This window comes from Electrona antarctica (genome assembly GCF_951216825.1).
Source record: "Electrona antarctica genome assembly, chromosome: 18".
Lineage (NCBI taxonomy): Eukaryota > Metazoa > Chordata > Actinopteri > Myctophiformes > Myctophidae > Electrona > Electrona antarctica.
The window spans coordinates 29,430,069-29,455,919 of record NC_136799.1 but is presented as its reverse complement, the minus strand read 5'-3'; the positions used below and the strand labels follow the sequence as shown (position 1 = coordinate 29,455,919).

General features: G+C 41.1%; 1 protein-coding gene across 1 annotated transcript; it reads left to right on the top strand.

Annotated features, from left to right (window-relative positions):
* Positions 1-15,752: 15,752 nt before the first annotated feature.
* On the top strand, positions 15,753-25,507 carry nipal3 (NIPA like domain containing 3). The gene is made up of 11 exons (XM_079528770.1): positions 15,753-15,950; positions 16,181-16,249; positions 17,127-17,298; positions 17,511-17,570; positions 18,145-18,290; positions 18,774-18,870; positions 19,504-19,639; positions 20,452-20,540; positions 21,348-21,411; positions 22,422-22,516; positions 22,654-25,507. The coding sequence occupies exons 1-11, from the start codon at positions 15,909-15,911 to the stop codon at positions 22,842-22,844; spliced, it is 1,161 nt and encodes a 386-aa protein (XP_079384896.1). The 5' UTR covers positions 15,753-15,908; the 3' UTR covers positions 22,845-25,507.
* Positions 25,508-25,851: the final 344 nt, after the last annotated feature.

Below are 25,851 nucleotides of genomic sequence, written 5' to 3'. Positions count from 1 at the left end.
TAATAAATTTTGGTTAAATCTATTCATGAGTTATCTGACTGAACTGTATGTTCATGGACCAAATGTTACCCATACCTTGTTTATAATTCCTTTTTGAACCCCCTTCTCTATTATGCAATTAATTGCAGCATCTCTTTGGAAATGGCAGTAGTTCATTTTTTATGAATTGTTCAGCCTGGACACTCAACTATGTTAAACATAATCCATATACTGTAAGCTGTACCCTACAAGTCATGATGATGATTTATAGTTATTGTATTGTCTTTCATCCCTTTAATTTTCTTGATGAATTGAATATGACCACAATGGAAACAAACCCTCTGGGCTTTTTGTGTTCATCGTAATTCGTATAATTGTAGATTCGTACCGCTGTACTTTTTACAAACTGTTCATAAGTATTCAGTCAATCAATCAAAGGCTGGAGAGAGATAGTGTATGAAAAAGACAAAACAGACAACTTAGAATGACAATAGTTTGCAACGGCAGACACAAGCATTATAGAATTGGTTGTCTATTCTAGCAAGATGGCCGACACATCAGCCAGGGAGAAAAACAATGGCTGTCACTCTTAGACAATGCAATTGAAGGCATGCAGCAGGCTTTCAGATGGAACAACAAGAGAATGGCAGAGGACATTTGTAAGAAAATAATGGGGAAAAGAAAGAGAAATTCAAAACAAAAGAAAGGAAACCATAAAAGATGAACAGGAATTTGGTTTAGAACTGCATGTCTATTCAGTGGTAACAGGAAATGCAATCTTAGTTGTCTGTGGTAGATAGAACTCTCTATAAGAGGAAAAAGATTCCCAATTTGACAGCGATCATAATCTTCTATTGAATTGTATTAGTTTGTATTAGGTTACATGTATGCACTTCTCATACTACAAGGTGAGCGTTTGAAGTAGGTATCCATGAACAACTGTCAACAGTATTCCGTATATGATATCTGGCTACTATGCTACATTGAGGTCTTAACCTTGCTACATCATCTAGCATAAGCCCTATTTTCAAGGGGAAAAAAAATAAAATAATCACACTCGTGTGAAGTGAGGGGCGCTCTTATCATCATAAATCATCATCTTATTCTCAACAAATGGCACATCTCCCACCCAATCACGCTGGCCAATCACAATTTGCGTCCTCACTTTTGTCTTCAATGTTTGTGTTTACACACTTTTGTCTTCAATGTTTGTGTTTACACAATGTTTACACTCAAAGCTGGGCAAAGGAGGGGCTAGCACCCCTCAATAAAAATGGAGAATAAATAAATAATAATTTATATATTATATATAAAATATGGAGGGTTAAAAGCTTGTTATATAACAACTTAGAACAAAAACACTGGCAATTCCAATATTACATTTTCAAGAAAGAAAACAACTTAATTTACCCAAACATTCAATCTCTACTTTTGGCTGCCTGTCTTGAAAGGCCCTCCCCTTTACTCATGTTTGATAAATAAAGGAGAAAGGAAAAACAAAATTGGTTGGCAAAAACCTCCAGTCAGTGTACCAGAATAATATCCAGACAGTGGCGGGAGTGGGCCCAGAGGCATACACTGCACTGCATCATGTCTGACCTTCAGCCCATCAAGCATCCTCTTCCTCACTCTTTCAGCCCTCAGGACCTTCACCCAAAAATAGACTGCAGTCTGACACATGCAAACATACAGACACACACACGCATCCACAAGGATGTGCGCGACGCACGCACGCACGCACGCACGCACGCACGCACGCACGCACGCACGCACGCACGCACACACACACACACACACACCATACAGCGCGCACGCACGCACGCATGCACGCACGCACGCACGCACGCACGCATGCTCACAGGCATAGTGCATGGACCTACTCTTCTCACTCACTCCCTTCACATTGTCATATGTCACTATCGTCAGCCTCTGTCTGCAGGGGGTTGACATAACACCCAAAAGATGTGTCAAATGCATTCCATAGAGGTGTGGGCTGGATAGTCACTGTGTAGTGACTCTGTTTTGGTCTCTGTTCTCCTGAGCCTGAACTGGTTGTCTTAAGATGGATCTTTTTTTCATCTGCATAAGTGAAAGACAAATATGAGGTAGAGGGATATGAGCTATTTCTACAGTGTATTTGTTGTGAACAGTTCACCAAATGGTGAATTAACTTGACAGACTCTTCACCATATAATGTATCCTACAGCATAGAAAAGTGTGCGACTATATTACATCCTTTAATTTATGCTACTTGGATTATGTCGTGTGGGCGATTGCGGATTTAAGCAGTCACACAACTGGCCTTAGTCCAGTGCTGCTGCTTAATGTATCTGCGGCCCGTCATGGTCATACCAATAAAAATAAATATTATTTTATTATATCATTTTCATTTATTTTCATTTTTGGAACAAGACCGTAGGTATAGTATGTTTGTTCCAAGAGAAAGTTATACTGTATGGCCTGATTACTTATTTATTCACCTGTGATAATCTGTTCATTACTGACTTATTTTGTAACTTGCAAAAGACAGTACAGCAGTAAAGAAAGAAATCACACTTGTGTGAAGTGAGGGCTGCTCTTATCACCATCATCAGAGGTCATCGCCATGTTGGCTTGTGGTGGACATTTTTGTCAACATATTTTTTTTGCCATGGACAAAATGAGTGGACAATAATATTACCAGAAACACATAAATAGATAGCCCTGAATAACAGGTCTGTAACTCTGAGTGTTCAAATGGAACCAAACGGACCCTTACGGGTTTGAACACTCAGGGGTCTTTGCAAATAAAACATTTGAGAACCACTAGTACTAGTTGGACTCCTAATGTGCCATAGTGTCATAATAAATAATTGCCATACAGTACATATTCTGAAGAGATTGACATACATATAGTAATTGGGTCTTATGATCAAAATAAGAACATAAAAAAACAGAAAATCAAAACATTTGCCACGGACATGACCAAGTCTTTGCCACGGACACATTTGTCCGTGTACGAACATATTGGTGACCCCTGACCAATGACCATCATACATCATCATACATCACATTCTGTGCTCAGCCAATCAAATCATCACTATGGTACACACAAACACACAAAGCTCATGGGCATAGTAAAAAACGATTACAGGGCAAGAAAAAGAGCTCAAAAAAGGTTGAGAGACACTGACCTAAGGCATGGAAAGCAACGTAATGTAAAATAACGTTGATCTAAAAGCCTGTTGTGATCTGCTCCTTGCTAGCGGACATGATGATTTCCCATGATAGGGAGTGAGGAGTCTTTTGTGTTACAGCGACAGTAGCAGCTCTGAGAGGCAATGATAGCCTTGCTCTGTGCTGATTAGACCTGCTGGTATACTCAGGGTCTTTCCAGAGATGGCTAGACTTTAATGACGTTTCTGACCTTTCTCTTGACAACCACTGCAAAAGCCCTGCCATGCATTCGGCCTGATCCCCATGGCTCTCTCTTAAAGCTTCATTTTATACTTCTGTGTGCAACAGTGTTGCTCACAATAACAATAGTCACGTTGCCCTGCCCAAACTAAGGTTGTGGCTTCGATGTGGACTTTTTGTCATGACAGTACTACTATGACATCAGTACTATGACGTAAGTATCAATACTTGGTCTTAGCTCAATCTGTCTGACCTCCATTACTTCGAGTTATTGAATGGTTGTTTAGGGCAAGCAACACTCGAATTATGACAAAGTATAAATTAAGCCATACAGTGTTTCGGTGTCTCCCACTCTTCCCTTTCTCTTTTGCTCTCTTATATACAGTACTTTCTGTATTTTCAATAGTCACAACCACACTAACTCCCCATAGGATGGCTTGTCCCTGAACCAGGCAAAGATAATTACAATCATAGCATGTCTAGGGCAGTTAATTGTGGGAGTGTTAATTAGTCAAATGAGCACAAAGAGATCATTTTGACTTGACAAGAGAGCTGAGAAGACCTTAGCTGAACTTATACGTTTTCGTGTCTCTCTATTTTAGCTAAGATGTAGTGAAAGGTATGCCTCAGGTGAGGTGAAAAGTGTCACCAGGTTTTTTCTTTTCACTATGCAGAAGCGAACAGGCTCTTACAGGTTTTGCTTAACTTAAGAGCTTCTGATGACTAGATTTGCACATATCTTATCTCTCTCTCACTTTCACTGAGAACACTGTGAGTGATTCAAAGTTTTTTTCAGAACAGAAACCAAAAGCAATGTCAATGTTGGGAGAGAGCCAAATACACACCAATGTAGGTTGCCATGTTCTTGTTCTTCATAAAGGAAGGAGTGGGGCACTGGAGTCAGCTGGATGTCAGTCCATAACAGGCAGGAAACATCTGTAGGTATACTGAGATTTCCACATAAAAGACCAAAGTAATTGCATGTGTATGTGTGTCTGTGGTTACATATCACATGTGTGGATGTGTACTAGAGAGTGTACACTGTGCAAATTCAGTACACATCACACACAACCCTAATAGACCTAAAAAAAACAATTACTGTCAGAGAATGTGGGTGCTTAAATGAAATCACGCATGATGAACCCAGTAAGAACCCAGTTCTTATTTTGGAAGTTTACATAACTGTGGAAAAATGTCTATTTTCAGTGCAGCTCATTTAATAGAACCATACAGGGAACAATCTATTGACATCATGTTCTGACTGAAGGATGAGTGGGTGGCATTTCCACTTAAAAGCCAGAGTGTGAATTCAGAATTGTAATGAAGTGAGGCAAAGCGAAAGGGAGGGAAGGGGGCGGACTCCGCTACTAGGAGCGCTGAGTGTACAAATAGCAGACTTACAAAGCGGGGAGTGATTCATTTAACAGGATTTTACGTGTGCCAATTTTAGCCTCTCTGCTTAGCATTTGTATACATTCAAAATAGAAGCTGGGGAAAACAGGAAAGGTTAGGGAAAGAGAGAGTTGTATTAAAATAATTATGGAAGAGCACAGAAAAGGGAGAGCAAGTATTACTATTATACAAAGAGAGATCACAGAGAAAAACTACCATGCGGAAACAGAAGGGGAGAGAGGGATAGAGAGAGATGGATAGAGTCTGTGAGAAAGAGATGGAGAGAGAGAGAGAGAGAGAGAGAGAGAGAGAGAGAGAGAGAGAGAGAGAGAGAGAGAGAGATGGATAGAGTCTGTGAGAAAGAGATGGAGAGAGAGAGAGAGAGAGAGAGAGAGAGAGAGAGAGAGAGAGAGCGAGAGAGAGAGAGAGAGAGAGAGAGAGAGAGAGAGAGAGAGAGATGGATAGTCTGTTGAGAAAGAGATGGCGAGAGAGAGACAAGGGAGAGAGATGTGAAGCATGCCAGCTGGAGGGATGGAAGGATGATAGGACAGGATAATTGGATTAGAGGGGCAGAAAATTAAAACTATTTTCTTTGTTCCCTCCTCCAGCAAACAGGCCCCAAGTAATCCAAGCGTTTCTGCTCCAGGGAGACAGATAAAGCAGTGAGAGAAGGACGCCGCTCCTCTTAGAGAGGTCTCAACAGATCCGAACAGTCGACTCAGGACACACAACTGACCACTTTAGCTGTGATATGACAGTGTCTAATGTCCTTATGTGCATGTCTGCAATGTGTCTGCATCAATATGTCTGTACAGATGAGCCCTTTATATCAACCAGCCTGTATGCATGCATGAGGGCTATTACCCTCAACGATAACCATGAATGTGCGCTCAATACAATCTATACTGTAGGTATTTAGCAGATGCTCTTATCCAGTGACTATAAGTGGCATTAACCCTAGTCAACAAACAACAGGCTAAATGGTTAAGGAAATAGAGTGCAAACAATAGACATTAGAAATAGAAACCACAGAGATTTCCGAAAATATTTATATAAATTATTTTAAGCCTGGAACCAAGCCATCCAGGCTCCTGGTGAATCATGATCATAAAACATTTGATTCTGTGTCAAAACATATTTTAATATTTAATTATTGCGACTAGGTCGCAGATTACTATGAAAACTTGCAAAACATGTCACGCCTCCATATATGGCAGTCCATCATGCCTCGTCTCCATATATGGCCTTCTCCATATATGAAGATCACGACACTGACCTCATCACTTCGTGACATCACGCCACGTGACATCACGCCTTGTGACATCACGTCTCCATATGGCCTTCTCCATATATGAAGATCACGACACTGACCTCATCAAACCCTGGATAGCCATACATGGAGAAGACTGGATCATCACCTATAGATCTGCATATATGGAGCTGGCCAGCAACTCTACATCTTACCTCAAACCCTTAGATCTCTAATTATAGAGCTGACCTGTTCTGACATTCCATATGTTGATCTTCCCCACTTCCGGGCCTGTTGAATAGACAAGTATCAGTCTAAAGTTTAGACTGATACTTGTCTATTCAACAGGCCCGGAAATTAAGGCCTGGCCCTACCTGAGCCCTCATCAAACCCTATACACTCAAGAGACTGCCCCCGCTGCCACCCTTAGATCTCCATATATGGAGTTGACCTGTTCTGACATTCCATAATGTTGATCTGACCTCATCAAACCCTGTACACTCAAGACACGCTCCATATATGGCCAGACCTCATCAAACCCTGTACACTCAAGACACTGCCCCCGCTGCTACCCTTAGATCTCCATATATGGAGCTGACCTGTTCTGACATTCCATATGTTGATCTGACCCCCCATGCCAAAGCGCCAGCCTAGCAGTCTGCCGCCCATTTAGGGCAAGGTCGCTTCTCGCCCTCAGGCCGTCTTACAGTTACTGGTATAATATACTATGTTCAATAAATACCCTTTATTCTGAGGTTTTTAAATATTCGGTTTCAGGACACTACGCAGCCTTCAAACCTATAATCCTATGTTACGCTCATCAGAGCAATGGTCACCGAAGTATGACCATTTGAAGTATTTAACACTGTTGCCGAGCAGCAATAAACTTGCAGCATACAGTAGCCTACCTGTGCGACCTTGTGTTCGGGAGGTAGGGGTCTATGACGAATAAGGGTCTACGACGAACAGATCCACTTCCGGATTGCTCCATTGAACTCCCTCAGAGAGTGTGTGGGCGAGGTTTCTAGGAAATCTGAAAAAACAGAAGTGGGTGTTATCAGAATACTGTAACAGTGCTATGAGAGCAGGTCTGATCGTCATGTAGCAGGACAACCACTATAGTGCCACACTTGAGGCAGAGAGGGCAGCATGGAGTTGGAGTGCATACTGTATGTGACTGCAAGAAGTGCCGTTTCAGTGGAATGGGCAGGTTTGAATACTGACTGGTTGTGATCCAAAAGGTTGTTCTGCGAGAGTTAGAGAAAGAGCTAATTCCAGTTTTGGAAAGATAGACAAAAATTGGTTTCTGTGGGAGCTAACTCTGGCTAACTTTAAGGCAGATGTGATGCTGCCTGACGTTAAGGATTGTTGATGGTGGTACTAATGAGTGGTTGTAGATCAGGGGCACTGGTCTGGCAGATCAAGTATGGGGTCTACAGGACAGGTGGTCGGTCTAGCAGGTAGATGACATCAGTTTGAGGACCTCATCTGGAGATAGGAGAGAGAAGGAGTACTGGCATGACATGCTGGCTGGGGTTAGCATTAGTGGTAAGAAAGAGCTTCTCTTAACCTTATCAAAGTGGGTGTAGAGAGCTTCAGCAAAGAGGGATGAGGGGCAGTGGAGGGGGGTTAAGGAGGAAGATCTTCCATGGTTAAGAGGCAGAGGACTGAATAGAAATAGGACTGTTAGTAGTGGATAATGAGAGGGAGACAGCAGGGAAGATTGAATGATAGTGGGACAGGTCTGATTTGCTAGTTTTACACAACTTTCGGCTGCCTCGAAGATGTGTTCTCTCATCTCTGATGGGTTTAGATAACTGAAGAGCTGGTGAACACAGACCACCAGGTCCACCATCCCTCTCACTTGGGGGTGAGAGGGATTACACAGAAACATCTACTGTAACTAGCATGTGTCTGGCTAAGGAGACAACGGCACAGCAAGCGACCATAACTAGACACACACACACACACACACACACACACACACACACACACACACACACACACACACACACACACACACACACACACACACACACACACACACACACACACACACACACACACACACACACACACACACACACACTTTTTTGTACTTACTTACGTACTTTTACTTTTACTTTTTGTAGCCTAACTATAACTGCTCTCACCCTAACCATACCCCCAATGTATACATAGTGTACCTAAGCCTAACGTATAAAACTGTAGTAAATTAAAATTAGGAATAGCAATTTTGTTGAGTGGGTGGGGGGGTTAAGAGATCAGGAGCCGAGGGTGGGGTGAGGTGGGAAAATAAAGCTCCAGCGCAATAGGGCTCACAGGATGTGCTACAGTATATGCAATGCAACACGACGGGCAGAGGCTGGGAGAGGGCCTGTGGGAGAGATAAAAGAGAGAACTGGAAGGGGGGATTGGTTGGTGAGAACTTACACTTGTTAACTTACACTTGTTTTAATCAATGTTAATGATTTAGTAGTTACCGTTAAAACTGTTAATGGCTGATTGGAAGAATACATGATATATCATATTTTACTGATGCCTTGATGATAATCTTAGACAAAATCAGGCAAGCAAATCATGAATATTTGAACTACATCAACATGTTGGTTTAAAGTTTAAAGTTTAAACCAACATTAACACATTAAACCAACATTAACACATTGTTTAGTGAAAAAACGTGAGGGAATATTAAAAACTGATTGCACATATGTAAATTAGTTGCTTTTCTTTAGATCCATTATAGCCGAATTTCTAGTAGGTAACTGTAGGCTTATTTATTAGATAGGCAGTTGGAGATCTTAGTGTGCTGACCACTAGGCCAACATGTCCAGCATTGTACTGGTTATATACTGACATCTGGTGGACAATTCAGCCAAATGTAAAGTTGAAGCCTCAGTATCCCAGGAGCCACGGGGCTTTCCACGTCGCTCTTTACTCTCTCTTTACTTTGCTTTGTATACCCCCCTCCCCTTTTTCCTACCTAACACGAGGTAGGACTACACTACAACCATGAATCCTTCAATTCCCCACTGTAAAGGTCAATCCTGCAGACAATTAAATATGTTTTGCACGCCACCACCTCCGAGTGCCAAGTATTGATTGGCTCTTTTATTCAGGTGTCTGAATAGTAATTGATCATTTAAATATTAATGAGTTGATTTGCATAAACATTCGGGAATTTCGGTCACCTGGAACTTGGCTCTCTCGGCAGATGGCAGAGAATAACAATTTTTATGTTGGGTCAGTTTGTCTAAGCCAAGGGCACCCTACCAGGTGTTTTTTTTCTTGACCAATTAAAGAAAAATGCTAAAGTGTGCCACTCCCCCCCCCCCCCCCCCCCCCAGCCATCTCAGTATGCTTATGCAGTGCTTTTGGAAGTAAAGAGTGATCTTGAATAGGCTGTACTTTTTAAGTCGTGCAAACCACTTCCTTAAGGGTCACCAGAGATTTCGACCCAGGACGATTCGACCCGGACCATTCGACCCGCTCTCGACCCGCTTGGACCTGACTTTTCGACCCGGACCGCGAGAGAGAGAGACAGAGAGAGACATAGAGAGAGAGAGAGAGACAGAGACATAATAATAATAATATGTACATTGATTTACCAAACAATTATTGTGTTGGTGTTTTTATTTACCAAACAATTACAAAGCTAATGGAGGCTAATGGAGGCTAAAGGGAGCCACCCACAGAGACACAGAGACACAGGCCATCAACGATCACATTCCTAAGGCTAGCAGCCACCATCCTCATCCCCATAGCAGAGTATGACGTTTTTTGCTAGTGGGGTTTTGTGAATAATCACATGAAGTATAAAAGTATGATATATAAGAAAAGTTATAGCTATAATGGTAATGCCTTTATTGATTGTATGCTGTGATTTGAATACACTATATTATTTGTATGTGTTATGGAAATGATTATTTTGTCATTCAGTCATAAAGTGACGTTCAGTCTACACATTAGCAGCAGCTCTGTGTTGTCTGACAATTATTCTTGCACTCATTTTATTCTCCCATATAGAACGACACAATGTAACATAGCTCTGTTTACACAATGCTGTACCCCCCTCCAACATATGTTCCCCATCTTAAATCTTGAATATGGAGAATTAGGCATCATATATGAGATGCAAATATTATAATTGGGATTTCATTTATATTGCATATTTCATCTTACTTACATTTTGTTTACAAGGTGAATATGTACACAGCATATGACCGTGTCCTTAATCATGTTTAAGGAGGATAGGCTATCATAAGCTTTTAGCTTCTGCCTATTTCCTTTTGATCACCTCACAACAAATAAAGTAAAGTAAAGTAAAGATAATTCGACCCGGTAAAAACGGGTCGAACGGACTCGAATTTGCGGTTGGGCGAGTTGTCCTGGGTCGAAATCTCTGGTGACCTCCTTAAGTGACTATGTGTGTGTGTGGGTGGCTGGCTGGCTGCCTGGGTATGTCTGAGCAAGAAAACAGCATGGTTGTTTTTCACCACCTGTGCGCAACCTAACACACACACAAACACACACGCACATATTAACTGTATGGTGATTTCAGTTTTCAGGTGTGCCAGTACAGTACAGTGACAGTATAGTAAGTATACAGTAGAGGGTACAGTAGAGGGACGGTAACTCTGTCATATTTCTCAACCGTTTCGGACGCGGGGCGGCTCGCCGGAATCGGGCCGGCACCCTGGGTGCGTTCCTGTGGGTCTGGAACCCCCCCCCCCCCCCCCCCCCCCCCGGGACCCCCGCACGGAGTTGCACCACTTACTACACACGGGTGTGATTTTATTTGTTTGTTTGTTTTGCACGCAAGATCTTCAGCTACTTAACCTTTTGCAATTGAAGACCATCCTTTTCAATGAATTTCCATTGCTGTCTACCATGTTTTCCTACTACCTTGAGATGACAGTGTTTGCCTGTGTGAGAGAGATCAGATATGTCTCCTCCTTGCCAATTCTATTCCTGTTTTTAACTTTTATTTAGGTTGACTGAGCGAGTGAGCGACAGTGAGCGTGCATGCATGCTGTTCTTTTTTAGCAACACCTTTGCTTCACCCTCACACCTGGGACTCCAGGCTGGGAGCTGTCTAAAATATCCACACACTGGCCAGTGGCCACTGCTGCTGATCCACTGAAGCAACATGGGGGTTGAGGGGTGAGTGGGTGACTATGCAACATGATACATCATTGATTTCTGTATAGTGTTTGTTCAGTAACAGGAGTCTCTAGTCTACGGAGCCCCTAAGGGAAATCTCCATGTCTCTCCAGCTTTTTATTATTGAACAGGTCGGGATACTAATTTTATCCAAACAGGATAGAGAATGCATGCAGTCAGGATACAGATTAAACAAGTGGAATTGTAAGTGATGATGACACAAAGAAAAGAGCAGACAAATTTGGAACTGGAACACTTTAAATGTTAAACTGATAAATGGCTCCTTCCTGAAAGGTTGTCACTTACCTGAACATGTATCTTCTGAATCTGTTTATTAAAGAGCAGTTTAGAATCAGAATTTAGTGATTTAACCTTTAACAAAAAACTTTTTGTTTAAACAAAAAAACCCTAGCTCTACCTTTTAAGTCAAACAGGTCTAAGTGGGGATAATATTGAGAATGGGGAGTTGGGGTAGCCTGGCTTGGCCAGCCTCATAGCGGAGATTCACTGAAGATTCTTCCCCGCATATGAGCAGCAGAGGACTGGACAAAAATCCCTGCTATGTATCGACTAGTGTGACTAGTCGATACATAGCAGGGACTTTTGTCCAGTGTCCACTTTAGTTGACTTTAGTCTGGAAATGGGACATTTTTTATGTTTCACCTCGCTGTATGGCGTGCCAATTTTTGTTTTACACCTCTGCTGCTTAGCGGACAGTGTGGTGTTGTAGAGGAGGTCTCCCCGGACATGTGCATATGTCACACTAGTCGATACATAGCAGGGATTTTTGTCCAGTGTCCACTTTAGTTGACTTTAGTCTGGAAATGGGACATCTTTTTATGTTTCACCTCGCTGTATGGCGTGCCAATTTTTGTTTTACACCTCTGCTGCTTAGCGGACAGTGTGGTGTTGTAGAGGAGGTCTCCCCGGACATGTGCATATGTCACACTAGTCGATACATAGCAGGGATTTTTGTCCAGTGTCCACTTTAGTTGACTTTAGTCTGGAAATGGGAATTTTTTTTATGTTTCACCTCGCTGTATGGCGTGCCAATTTTTGTTTTACACCTCTGCTGCTTAGCGGACAGTGTGGTGTTGTAGAGGAGGTCTCCACGGACATGTGCGTATTTCACACTAGTCGATACATAGCAGGGATTTTTGTCCAGTGTCCACTTTAGTTGACTTTAGTCTGGAAATGGGACTTTTTTTATGTTTCACCTCGCTGTATGGCGTGCCAATTTTTGTTTTACACCTCTGCTGCTTAGCGGACAGTGTGGTGTTGTAGAGGAGGTCTTCACGGACATGTGCGTATGTCACACTAGTCGATACATAGCAGGGATTTTTGTCCAGTGTCCACTTTAGTTGACTTTAGTCTGGAAATGGGACATTTTTTATGTTTCACCTCGCTGTATGGCGTGCCAATTTTTGTTTTACACCTCTGCTGCTTAGCGGACAGTGTGGTGTTGTAGAGGAGGTCTCCACGGACATGTGCGTATGTCACACTAGTCGATACATAGCAGGGATTTTTGTCCAGTGTCCACTTTAGTTGACTTTAGTCTGGAAATGGGATATTTTTTTACCTTTCACCTCGCTGTATGGTGTGCCAATAATTTTTTTTACACCTCTGCTGCTTAGCGGACAGTGTGGTGTTGTAGAGGAGGTCTCCCCGGACATGTGCGTATGTCACACTAGTCGATACATAGCAGGGATTTTTGTCCAGTGTCCACTTTAGTTGACTTTAGTCTGGAAATGGGACTTTTTTTATGTTTCACCTCGCTGTATGGCGTGCCAATTTTTGTTTTACACCTCTGCTGCTTAGCGGACAGTGTGGTGTTGTAGAGGAGGTCTTCACGGACATGTGCGTATGTCACACTAGTCGATACATAGCAGGGATTTTTGTCCAGTGTCCACTTTAGTTGACTTTAGTCTGGAAATGGGACATTTTTTATGTTTCACCTCGCTGTATGGCGTGCCAATTTTTGTTTTACACCTCTGCTGCTTAGCGGACAGTGTGGTGTTGTAGAGGAGGTCTTCACGGACATGTGCGTATGTCACACTAGTCGATACATAGCAGGGATTTTTGTCCAGTGTCCACTTTAGTTGACTTTAGTCTGGAAATGGGACATTTTTTATGTTTCACCTCGCTGTATGGCGTGCCAATTTTTGTTTTACACCTCTGCTGCTTAGCGGACAGTGTGGTGTTGTAGAGGAGGTCTCCACGGACATGTGCGTATGTCACACTAGTCGATACATAGCAGGGATTTTTGTCCAGTGTCCACTTTAGTTGACTTTAGTCTGGAAATGGGATATTTTTTTACCTTTCACCTCGCTGTATGGTGTGCCAATAATTTTTTTTACACCTCTGCTGCTTAGCGGACAGTGTGGTGTTGTAGAGGAGGTCTCCCCGGACATGTGCGTATGTCACACTAGTCGATACATAGCAGGGATTTTTGTCCAGTGTCCACTTTAGTTGACTTTAGTCTGGAAATGGGACTTTTTTTATGTTTCACCTCGCTGTATGGCGTGCCAATTTTTGTTTTACACCTCTGCTGCTTAGCGGACAGTGTGGTGTTGTAGAGGAGGTCTTCACGGACATGTGCGTATGTCACACTAGTCGATACATAGCAGGGATTTTTGTCCAGTGTCCACTTTAGTTGACTTTAGTCTGGAAATGGGACATTTTTTATGTTTCACCTCGCTGTATGGCGTGCCAATTTTTGTTTTACACCTCTGCTGCTTAGCGGACAGTGTGGTGTTGTAGAGGAGGTCTCCACGGACATGTGCGTATGTCACACTAGTCGATACATAGCAGGGATTTTTGTCCAGTGTCCACTTTAGTTGACTTTAGTCTGGAAATGGGACATCTTTTTATGTTTCACCTCGCTGTATGGCGTGCCAATTTTTGTTTTACACCTCTGCTGCTTAGCGGACAGTGTGGTGTTGTAGAGGAGGTCTCCACGGACATGTGCGTATGTCACACTAGTCGATACATAGCAGGGATTTTTGTCCAGTGTCCACTTTAGTTGACTTTAGTCTGGAAATGGGATATTTTTTTACCTTTCACCTCGCTGTATGGTGTGCCAATTAATTTTTTACACCTCTGCTGCTTAGCGGACAGTGTGGTGTTGTAGAGGAGGTCTCCCCGGACATGTGCGTATGTCACACTAGTCGATACATAGCAGGGATTTTTGTCCAGTGTCCACTTTAGTTGACTTTAGTCTGGAAATGGGACATCTTTTTATGTTTCACCTCGCTGTATGGCGGGCCAATTTTTGTTTTACACCTCTGCTGCTTAGCGGACAGTGTGGTGTTGTAGAGGAGGTCTCCACGGACATGTGCGTATGTCACACTAGTCGATACATAGCAGGGACTTTTGTCCAGTGTCCACTTTAGTTGACTTTAGTCTGGAAATGGGACATTTTTTATGTTTCACCTCGCTGTATGGCGTGCCAATTTTTGTTTTACACCTCTGCTGCTTAGCGGACAGTGTGGTGTTGTAGAGGAGGTCTCCCCGGACATGTGCATATGTCACACTAGTCGATACATAGCAGGGATTTTTGTCCAGTGTCCACTTTAGTTGACTTTAGTCTGGAAATGGGACATCTTTTTATGTTTCACCTCGCTGTATGGCGTGCCAATTTTTGTTTTACACCTCTGCTGCTTAGCGGACAGTGTGGTGTTGTAGAGGAGGTCTCCCCGGACATGTGCATATGTCACACTAGTCGATACATAGCAGGGATTTTTGTCCAGTGTCCACTTTAGTTGACTTTAGTCTGGAAATGGGAATTTTTTTTATGTTTCACCTCGCTGTATGGCGTGCCAATTTTTGTTTTACACCTCTGCTGCTTAGCGGACAGTGTGGTGTTGTAGAGGAGGTCTCCACGGACATGTGCGTATTTCACACTAGTCGATACATAGCAGGGATTTTTGTCCAGTGTCCACTTTAGTTGACTTTAGTCTGGAAATGGGACATCTTTTAATGTTTCACCTCGCTGTATGGCGTGCCAATTTTTGTTTTACACCTCTGCTGCTTAGCGGACAGTGTGGTGTTGTAGAGGAGGTCTCCACGGACATGTGCGTATGTCACACTAGTCGATACATAGCAGGGATTTTTGTCCAGTGTCCACTTTAGTTGACTTTAGTCTGGAAATGGGACATCTTTTTATGTTTCACCTCGCTGTATGGCGTGCCAATTTTTGTTTTACACCTCTGCTGCTTAGCGGACAGTATGGTGTTGTAGAGGAGGTCTCCACGGACATGTGCGTATGTCACACTAGTCGATACATAGCAGGGATTTTTGTCCAGTGTCCACTTTATAAAGTCCATGCACTCCAGTGAATAGCATTTATCCATTTAGATAACTTTTTTACGTTATTTAATTACTTATTTTTACACAGAAACATAATGTGTGTCTTATAGCATCATATAGCATCATTTAAATGCTTCATTTGTAGTTTTAATGTGCAAATTAAACTTTTTTTCAATACTCTAGAGGGTACTCTTATTTTGAAGAGATCGTCCACCGGAAGTCTTATATTTGCTCACTAGATTTGCCAAAAGAACAGTGCTGACATCAACAACACCAAGAAAGATGGCGTTCGCTGTATTATTGTGACAGAGACGCCGCTGTAAAATAAATAAATACATAAAAACAGAAACGGAACGAAACCATGAGGAATCTGTGGTTTAAAATGTGTGGCTGCTGTTGAGAGCTCAACCTGTCCGTCAGAATGGAATTATTGAGCCAAATAAGCGACCACAACTCCTACACGGTGAGACAATAAGGATGCGTCGCTGCGATGCGACCCTGTCTGTCCTGTCTGTCAACACGTCTGTTCGCTTAATGTATCAAAAAAGTTAAAACTTTCTGTATTCAGAATTCAGATAGCCTACATGAAATGTATGTAATATCACTGCCATTCTAGGGCTATATGAAATGCAAATATAATGTAGGAGAAAAGTGAAAAGTAACTATGTATTTTTAATTAAATTATAATTTCAGGAAAATCTCATCGGCACCTTGCTGGCTCTTTTCGGAAATGTGCTGGTCAGCATTTCTCTAAGTGTTCAGGTATGTGCTGTAGCCATGGGGCTGTAGCTCACTCTTCTTATAACCTCCATGGTTCTCATTATGACTAGCCCTGATGTATATTTGTATTTATGTAAAATGAATACATTTGCCATCCATTTTGGAGGTTATGTTAAGTGTAATGGGTATTCCATTTCTGTTCAGTTTGTGTCACCATCTTATAGGATCAATTCAGAAAAAAACTTAAGATAAGACAAAATATCCATTGACATTAAATTGATATGTATTTAGTTGCGGACCCTCCATTTAAAAATATATTGCATCAACTAGGGGAGGAGAGGATATGTAAATATGTATTTATATTTAGCCCAGGTCCGCCCAGACCTCACTTTGAGATCCAGTGATTTAAAGTCACATGGTTGCATTCTGTAAGCATATTGTCTTCTACTGCAGATTGCAGTGGTTCCAAAACTGGATGTTGAATTATTTTTTGCAGGGTCCCCAGATAATTAGCTTTATGTGCAACATTGTTTTCTCACTGAACAGTAATGAAACCAACATACAGTTTAAGTGTATACATGGGTGTCTGCATTTTTCTTAAGTGACAATTTAATGTCTTTTAAGACCTTTTTAATACCAAATTGTGAAATATTAGGTAAAAAAGAGGCAAACGTGAAAATAACCAATCTACAAGCTCACAAGTGCGAGGTGTTGTGAGCTTGTAGTTCGGCTATTTTCACAATATTAATCTGTGGAACCGAGTCAAACTAAATGTAATGCGTACAATTCGTGCTTGTCAGAGTGGGGGTCGGTCCCCAGTTCAAAAAAGATTATTTTGGGGGTCACCTGTTTAGATGTAGCTCCAGTTCATATTCCACAGACTGTCCTGTTAATGGGTTTGCTTGTCTTTCCTCTGCAGAAACACAGTTATGTGACGCTAGCTGGAACCAAGGACCCCCGTTCTTTTTATCGAACTAAAACCTGGTGGTTTGGTCTTCTGTTGACCTTCATAGGAGAAGGAACCAACTTTGTTTCATACGCCTTTGCTCCTCTCTCTCTCATAGCACCGCTTAATGCTGTGTCTGTCATTGGTGAGTATTTGTGTCATGCAAAATTTCACGGTCCCTAAATATTCTGTGGTGTTTTGTGATAGATCATGTTAACAATTGGTGTCATTTAGCTACTCTCAGTAGCTTTGTCATTTCTAAGCATTCACAGTTGCTTTTGTAGCACACTTCTTTGACCTCTAAGCAAATCAGCTTTTTGAATAACTTGTGAATGCATGTTGTTGTGCTCTTTTCAGCAAGCTCGATTTTGGGTATTATTTTTCTGCGGGAGAAATCTAAACCAAAAGAGATTGCAAGTAAGTTCAGCAAGTCTGGTGAAAATGATCTTGCAGGGGCACTCCGCTGTCACTCTTATGTAAATTCTGAAACTAATTCCGTCACTTATGCAAATGATGCAAATTCTTTCCATCTGTCTCTCTCTGGTGTACACTGCTTCACAAGGGGTCAACATTATTTTTAAGTTTGGAACAATCTCTTATTCAAGCATATGTTGTTGTAAGCAAAGACATTCTCACATTTTGTTATATACCCAAATTACATAATATATATATATATATATATATATATATATATATATATAGTTGTTAGACTGCATCTATCTACTATTGTTTTTAATATCAGCTACTCTACATTACCTTGTAGCCTGTGTGGATACTATGCATGGTAGTAGTATAGTTGTCGTGGGGCAGAAACCTTATCTCCATATTCTAACTTTTATATATTTTTTGTACTTAATCATACTACATCGTCACACAAGCATCAAAAGTAGCTGATTTGCAAGCTCGAAACACCGTTTTTGAATCCTGAAAAGGCATAATGTTGGACATAATGAGGTTTCCAGTAATAAATCTATACTGAATATTATTCCAGAGCGGTATGGACTGTCGATCCTGGGCTGTGTCCTGACTATAGGAGGAACCTACCTCTTTATTACCTTTGGACCAAATGCTCATGAAAAACCCAAAGCAGAGAACATTGTGAAACACCTTGTAGGATGGCCTGTCCTTCTGTATCTGGTAAGGAATTGGCTTTCCATGCAAGCTGTCAAAAACCCTCCATTTCCTCATCCTTCCCCATCTGACCTCTGCTACGTGCTAACTATTATAATAAGGACCAAGGACTATTACCTAGAAATGTATGTTTATTTTTTGACACTTAATACAGTATATGAATTATTAACCCGACAGAATCAATATAGAAATGATCATTGAGCCAGAACAATATAGATCACATTCCTATTTGGCTCTACCATCCTGGTCTTATTATATTTTCTGTGGAGTTAAACTGTGCTTTTATGAAAGATGACAGTTGCTGCATTAATAAGCATTTGGTTGTTACGCACTTTCAACCTGGTTTCCCTATTCTGGGCATGTCATAGGTAAAAACTCTAGCTTGTAGTTGTACATGGGATATTTTCGGCATGCGACACTATCGTAAGACAACATACAGTATAAACTAAACTAGGACTGTTGTTAATGGTTTTGTTGTTTCATTGACAGCTCCTGGAGATTATCGCGTTCTGTGTACTGCTGTACTTCTATAAACAACGTGGCTCTAACTACCTCATTATCATTCTTCTGCTGGTGGCTCTGCTGGGTGAGACTCCACCATCACACAGACAACTTTATACTCTCCATAAAGTCATACTTTATTGTAATAGATTGAACCATAATGGGTTATTACCACAGTTTGAATATTGAACGGACACAAAGCCTAAACTGTAAAGAGATGCAGTATGTGGGGAAAACGAGATTAAAGCTGCAATCTTATTTTAATGAATGAAATGTTATTTTAACCAATGTAAATGTTAAGTAGCGGATGCGGTTGTTTATACAATACGGAGGCGCTACATACTCATGGATTGTTTTTGTATCCATGTATGTCTCTGTGCATGACTGTACCTTCAGAATTATCTTTCTCGTCTTTATTACCACATCACAGTTTTACAAGTAAAAAAAGTGGGTGATTGATTCGTTTTTGTGCATAGTTCCCATCATGTTATTTTTCCACGAAAACAAAAGAAAGGGAAGAAGAGGTGTGTGTGTGTGTGTGTGTGGGGGGGGGGGTTAGGAGATCCAGGTAAGAAAGACAATTTAGAAGCTCGTTCCACACACAAACAGCACAGCCGTAGGGTCTCTCTTACCTTATTTACAATACAAGTAAGGGGTTTTCAGATATTTACAAGCTTGTTTCACAAACAGCACAACATTCTTGTCTTCCTCTGCATAGGCTCTGTGACGGTCATTGCAGTGAAGGCAGTGTCGGGAATGGTGGTCCTGAGCGTCGAGGGCACCATGCAGCTCACGTACCCCATCTTCTATGTCATGTTTGTCTGCATGGTGGCTTCTGTTGTCTTCCAAGCCAGGTGAGTGGCTTCGGATACATACAGATGACCGTGACACTATTTGGGATTAATCCAGAACAATTTACAGTAAGCAAGGACAACACAACTCCATAGAAATAGTCAAGTAGGATGTAGGATCAAAGCAAACCAAGAACCTATCATCAGTCTAACAGCAGAATATCTAAAGAAAATCATTGAAACTATAAACACTATAGGATGCCAGGTCAATAATGACCTGGCATCTGTCTACATAACATGCTATCTAGGCTACCAGTCGACTAGACCAGCGATTCTTTGTAATTTAAAGGACCCAGTTTGATATGCATTAGGCCACGCACCCCACCCCATATGATAAGATTCTCATCGTTGGGACCCAAATTTACACTGTAAAATCCTTTATAGTTAATTTAATATTCAGTGTACAAATAGAACAAAGCGGACACTTACGTATTCATCCATATTTAGCTGGGGACCCCCTGGAACCCCCTCAAGGACCCTTGTGGTCCACGGACCCCACATTAAGAACCAATGGACTAGACTATCAACACAGAAGAGCTGTCAGTGAATGGCAGTTACTATAGCACAGGTCTATTCTTTTGAGATTAACCAAGGCTGAAATACACATAGAATAGATACATTTCCAAGCACTTTGATATTGAACATTATCGTGTATTCTCTACAGAATTAAATGGCAGAAACAAAAGAAAAATCATCTCACGACTAGGTCATTGGTTCAAGTCTACATAATAATGTTTATATAAAACCGATTATTTACATCAACTTTACTGGTGAAATAATACTTAATTAAGTCTCCCTTTTCTTCTTCACAATAGGTTTCTCTCCCAAGCTTGTATACTTTACGACGCCTCTTTGATCACGAGTGTGAACTACATCCTCTCCACCTTCTTTGCCATCATAGCTGGTGAGTGACAAGATCTTTCATCTATCAATCAATTCCACAAATATCTGTGACGGTATGTGTCTCCGTTGTGTATATTGATAACTGTTCATCCAGTTACCTTCTATTCATTGGACTCTTAGTAGTGTCTGGTCTGTTGTTTTGACTATGCTTAGATGTTTTATATTATTAGTTTTTATTGATGTCTCTATGAGAGCTGCTGTAAAGCCCAACCCAGTTATTGTTCCTGTGTGTATCTGATGAAGGACACCTGTGTGTGTGTGTGTGTGTGTGTGTGTGTGTGTGTGTGTGTGTGTGTGTGTGTGTGTGTGTGTGTGTGTGTGTGTGTGTGTGTGTGTGTGTGTGTGTGTGTGTGTGTGTGTGTGTGTGTGTGTGTGTGTGTGTGTGTGTGTGTGTGTGTGTGTGTGTGTGTGTGTGTGTGTGTGTGTGTGTGTGTGTGTGGAAACAGACATCCGTTGCAGCTCGATGCACCTCGGCGCGCGTGTGTGATATGTCGACAAGTTAAAGCACCATTCTGTCACACGTAGTTGCAAGGAGTTGCATGGTGAATCATTGGTGTGGTTTGGGCTTTGCACTTTAATTTCCCCTCTGGGATGAATAACGTACCTACCTAGCTATAGCTGACAGTGAGTGCAGTGCAGACTATGAATGACATTAACACAACACAAATACACAACACCAGCACATCAACACCGGTCTGAGGCCATGCAGCATCTCTAGGACACACACTCACGCGTGTAAATACACTGGCACGTATGCACTAGTAACCCTAAATGCATGTTGGTTTACTTTTCTTCTTTTCCCCTCCAGGAGCTGTATTTTATCTAGAGTTCAACCATGAAGATGCTCTTCACATCTGTATGTTTGTATTGGGGTGAGTGATCTTCCTTCGTACAGTAGATAATACTACAGAAATTAATTCAGAAGGATAAATAGTAATACACAAGGAAGCCCGTAGGCTTGTTTCCATTGTGGTCCTTTTGGGGAATACTGAAAAGCTCGCCTCAAAACACAGTCACCCCTTCAAGACGGCTATTCTAGGAGTAGTGCCGACTGGGTTTGAAGGTAGGAAAAAGGTGTTCCAGATATTGTTAACAGCGGCCAAAAAGACTATCACAATAAATTGGCTAGGTAAACACCCTCCAACCCACGAACAATGGCTGAATAAAGTAAAAGTAATTAGAGACATGGAAGAAATTACTTATTTGGTGAGGCTACAAAATTAGCAATTTATTAAGAAATGGACGCCCTTCGCACGCATCGAGATTTAACATTACCAAGAAGTATTTCTACAAAGAGATTATGAATGTTTAATGTGATATGATTGTACAATATGTGGGTAGATGCCTTAAACTCAAAATGGTGCCTAACCCTATTCCTAACCCAGTAAATCTATGCCTAAGCTTATTTCTAACCTTATTCTAAGTAAAATAAATTATACAACTGCCCCTGTGTGAGGTCGGCGAGCATTCCGGATACCCTTTGGGGAAAGGGGGCAGGCAGTAACAATACATTACAAAAACAAAACAAAGACAAAAAACTAAATACCTTTTGTATTTATTGGCCCTATAACAAATTCAAGTTAAAAGTTGTTACATCTCATAAATGAGTACACAGAACAAAATGTGTTGCTCTCAGATCCTCAACTTTGTAGCACCAATAACGACAATAACAAAGAGATAATTAAGAACAGTAGTAAGTAAAAGGGAAAGGAAAACATATAAGCATATTATGTACATTAATAATAGTACACTTTGAAGTGCTTGAAGGTGCTGTGTGCATGGTTCCAAATTCTACATGTATGTACAGTATGTGCACACTGCCGTGTACTGTGCAAAATTGCAAACACTGTGTGCTCTCTGGTGTGTGTGTGTGTGTGTGTAGATGTGCAACTTGTTTCCTGGGGGTTTTCCTCATCACTAAGAGCAAGAAAAGGGCCAAGGCCTTTGAGCCATATGTCACCATGGACATGGCACGAGGTTAGTACGAACTATTCGCATGTATCAAAGGATAGAATGTGTTTCATTTCAGTGATGTACTGTCCGAACTCGGCAGTAATACAAGCCTCAGTCCCATTGAACACACTGTACATACTGTACCTACATTCCATTACCAGGTATCCCGACTATCCACGACAAAGGTCTGGTGGTTCAGCCAGACTACAATGGTCCCTCCTTCTCCTATGGTGCTCTGGTCAACAATGATGGTGTAGCTCCCTCTACTCTACCAGTAGACCAGGTCCAGTTACGGGTTTCAGCAAGCTCCACTGCTGCTCCTTACAGGTCGGTTGAACTGAAGAATGATTAGGCCTGGAACCAAGGATTGTTTATTTTTATTTTTTGCCTGTTTCACTTCTGTGGGCCTGGAATTCTAAGATGAAGACATATTTTTCCCCCCACTAATAATATGCAAATATAAATATCGGATATGGACTACACCTTTTTGAAACATTTTTGAACGTGGCCGTTGTCCTTATCTTATCTTACCTGGGTTACCGTCTCCGTGTGCTCAGTTTGTCCTTGTCCATAACCTTTTAAGACCAAAGCTTGCCTTTTGAATGCTTTTACATGATTGCGACCAAGCTGTTGGGTATCATAATGGTGTGATGGATGGCCACATCTAGCCTCGGAGATGCAATGATGCACTGTACATGATGTGCCTTGAATGAATAATACTGCATTTTCCTTTTGTATTAGCAGTTTACTGTGAAGACAGATTAGTGTGAAATACCTGCTCATTTTGGTGGGAATGTAGAAGTTATTCTTATTAATATATGGCTCAGCCTTTTACTCCGTTGAACCTAGCAGCAACAAAGCTACAAACGGTCAAGTGAGGCCAGCTACATTGCTGCCCACTCGCTGTTGAAGTGTTGCTCAAGCCACACTTCATAAGTACATGAAAGGTTAAAGTGTAAATTGCACATGGAACTGGTTAACGGTCGGCAAGAATACGTTTTTCTTCCATTCACGGAGCTGAGCAGGAATGGTGTCAAGAGAGGAGGGAAGTGGAAACGGTGAAACAAAAGCATATTATGAATGACGTTTCACAACTTCTTCGGAGTGCTGATAAAAGGTTGACGTCGTCTCAACTTTGATTTGTAGCACATCATGCCCGTCATGGAACTATACAGTTGGGTGCCACCGATATTGTCCCTTATCATTTGACCCATTTAGGCCTGACCTCAAAATGTAAAAAAATCCTCCAGTTTTCTGAAATAAATATTTTCACGATTTTTCAAAAATAGCAGACCTACAAGCTCGCTATGAGCTTGTAGATCTGCTATTTTTCAATAGCTAAATTATAACATGTTTAAAACACCAAAAGGGGTTCCCGCCCAAAATGGGTTAACTGTCCTTTTGCGCAGATCACGCAAACCTCAGCAAAAAGAAAAGGACAATATCGATGGCCTCCAACTGTACACATGTCCGGTGTCACTTTGTAGCTTCATGTTGCTGGCTTCCATTGGCAATGACTTACTGTATTGTAGTAGCCTGTCTCTTTGTCACCGTGCTGGTGTGAACACAGTCTTATAGGCCTTTCTCAGTGACATGATCTTGTAATGTTATGTAGCTGCAGTTGAAAACTGATTTGCCAATGAACATGTAAGAAGTTCACAATATTCTGCCTCTTTGTCCATAAGACTGTATTATTGCTTTGACTGATGTGACCAAAAAACATTTGTTTTATTTATTTTGAAGATTGATTTGAATGTGCCTTGAAATGTACTGTAGCTTCTCACTGAGGTAAAAAGAAAACAAAATATAGTAATTTGAGTAATAAGGGTCAGGGAGTGATTGAATACATTATGGGATTATAGTAATTTGATTGCATAAAATGGTTACTGTGAATCTGATTCGTTACAGTTCCTGATGAAAGGTAATACGATTACAGTTTATTTTGAAAAAATAGGTAGACTGATCATCAGACAGATTTGCACAGTCGAAGATAAGCAATTATTTTTCTTTTTTATGTTCACGTAACGGTTAAACATGGGTCTACTAATGCTATTGACGTTACCGCCTATACATTCAAGAACCTTGTGAGTTAACTTAATAAAAACAGTTTGTTCAGATTTTACTGTTACTCATCCTACATTAAAATTGTATCTATACTGGGATTTTTATCTCTACTAAACTCAAATAAATTAGTAGTCCAAGACTTGGATTTTAGTGGTCCATAATGAAGGACATGGATTGGATGATTTCTCAGCATTTATGTTAAGTTCCTACTGTATGTCGTCCTGCATTCCTAGTCTTTTAATGCCTTAGTTTAGAGCTGGAAGCTTTTGTGAGGCAAAATGCCTTCATACAGTATTCAGTATGGTCTCTGGTTTTTTGTAATTGTACTGTAAAACGTTTATATTGCACGTACACCACACAGTTGTCGTTACATTCACAGAGTACAGTCCCCGGAATCCAGTCCTGTTAATAGTATTGGTGAGTTTTAATCTGAAGAATGCTACAGCTTTTTTGCAATATTCTTCCTCTTTTTCTAAATGTACGAAATTCATAAGATATTGCCTTAGAACTGTCCATAGTTTCACAATTATGTCGTTTTAAGAGTTGATTAGGATACTAGTCTCCTATCTCAACCTACCAATACATCTGGGGACTAAATGTTAGGTACAATACAGCTGCTGATAAACCAATCCTCTCACTGCCCCAATGTTAAGGACCACCCTGAAGACTTTGAATTCCTTTTTCTTTTCTTTTAACTCTGTAATTGTTTCCACCCATACTGTTTTAACAACAAACGTTGGAAGACATCCTCTTTAATTCAGAGAAGGTTCAAAAGTGCACCTGTTTGTTTCTCCATTGCAATTGTATTGTAGTTTTGAAAACTAAATGTAACTTTACTGTAATTTTACAGTGAAAGCTTATTTTCTCTGTAAAATCTCATTGCCACAATGTTTCCCTGGACATGACATAATTGCAAAAAATAAAACACTGTTCTTGTGTTTAACAATTTGAGTTGAATTTGAATTGTTAAGTTATTTGGGGCTTGAATATGGATAATTTGATTTGACTGTGGTAAGTTAATTATTCCGTACAGATGGTGTGGTACATATAACCGGTTATTTTTCAATGTGTGCCATGAAAGTATAACCCAACACTACTGCACTAGACCAGTGGTTCTCAAACATTATTGAGGGACCAAGAAGTCACGTAGTAACTTTGGTCACTTATTGTTTTTGTGTTTATTTTTCTTCTTCTCCTTCTTCTTCTTCTCCTCCTTCCGCCAAAAATAGCTGTTCTGGCTGAACTGTGCAGTCAGTTTTCGCGAAACTTGTCAACATGGTAGAGGGCCATGCCAA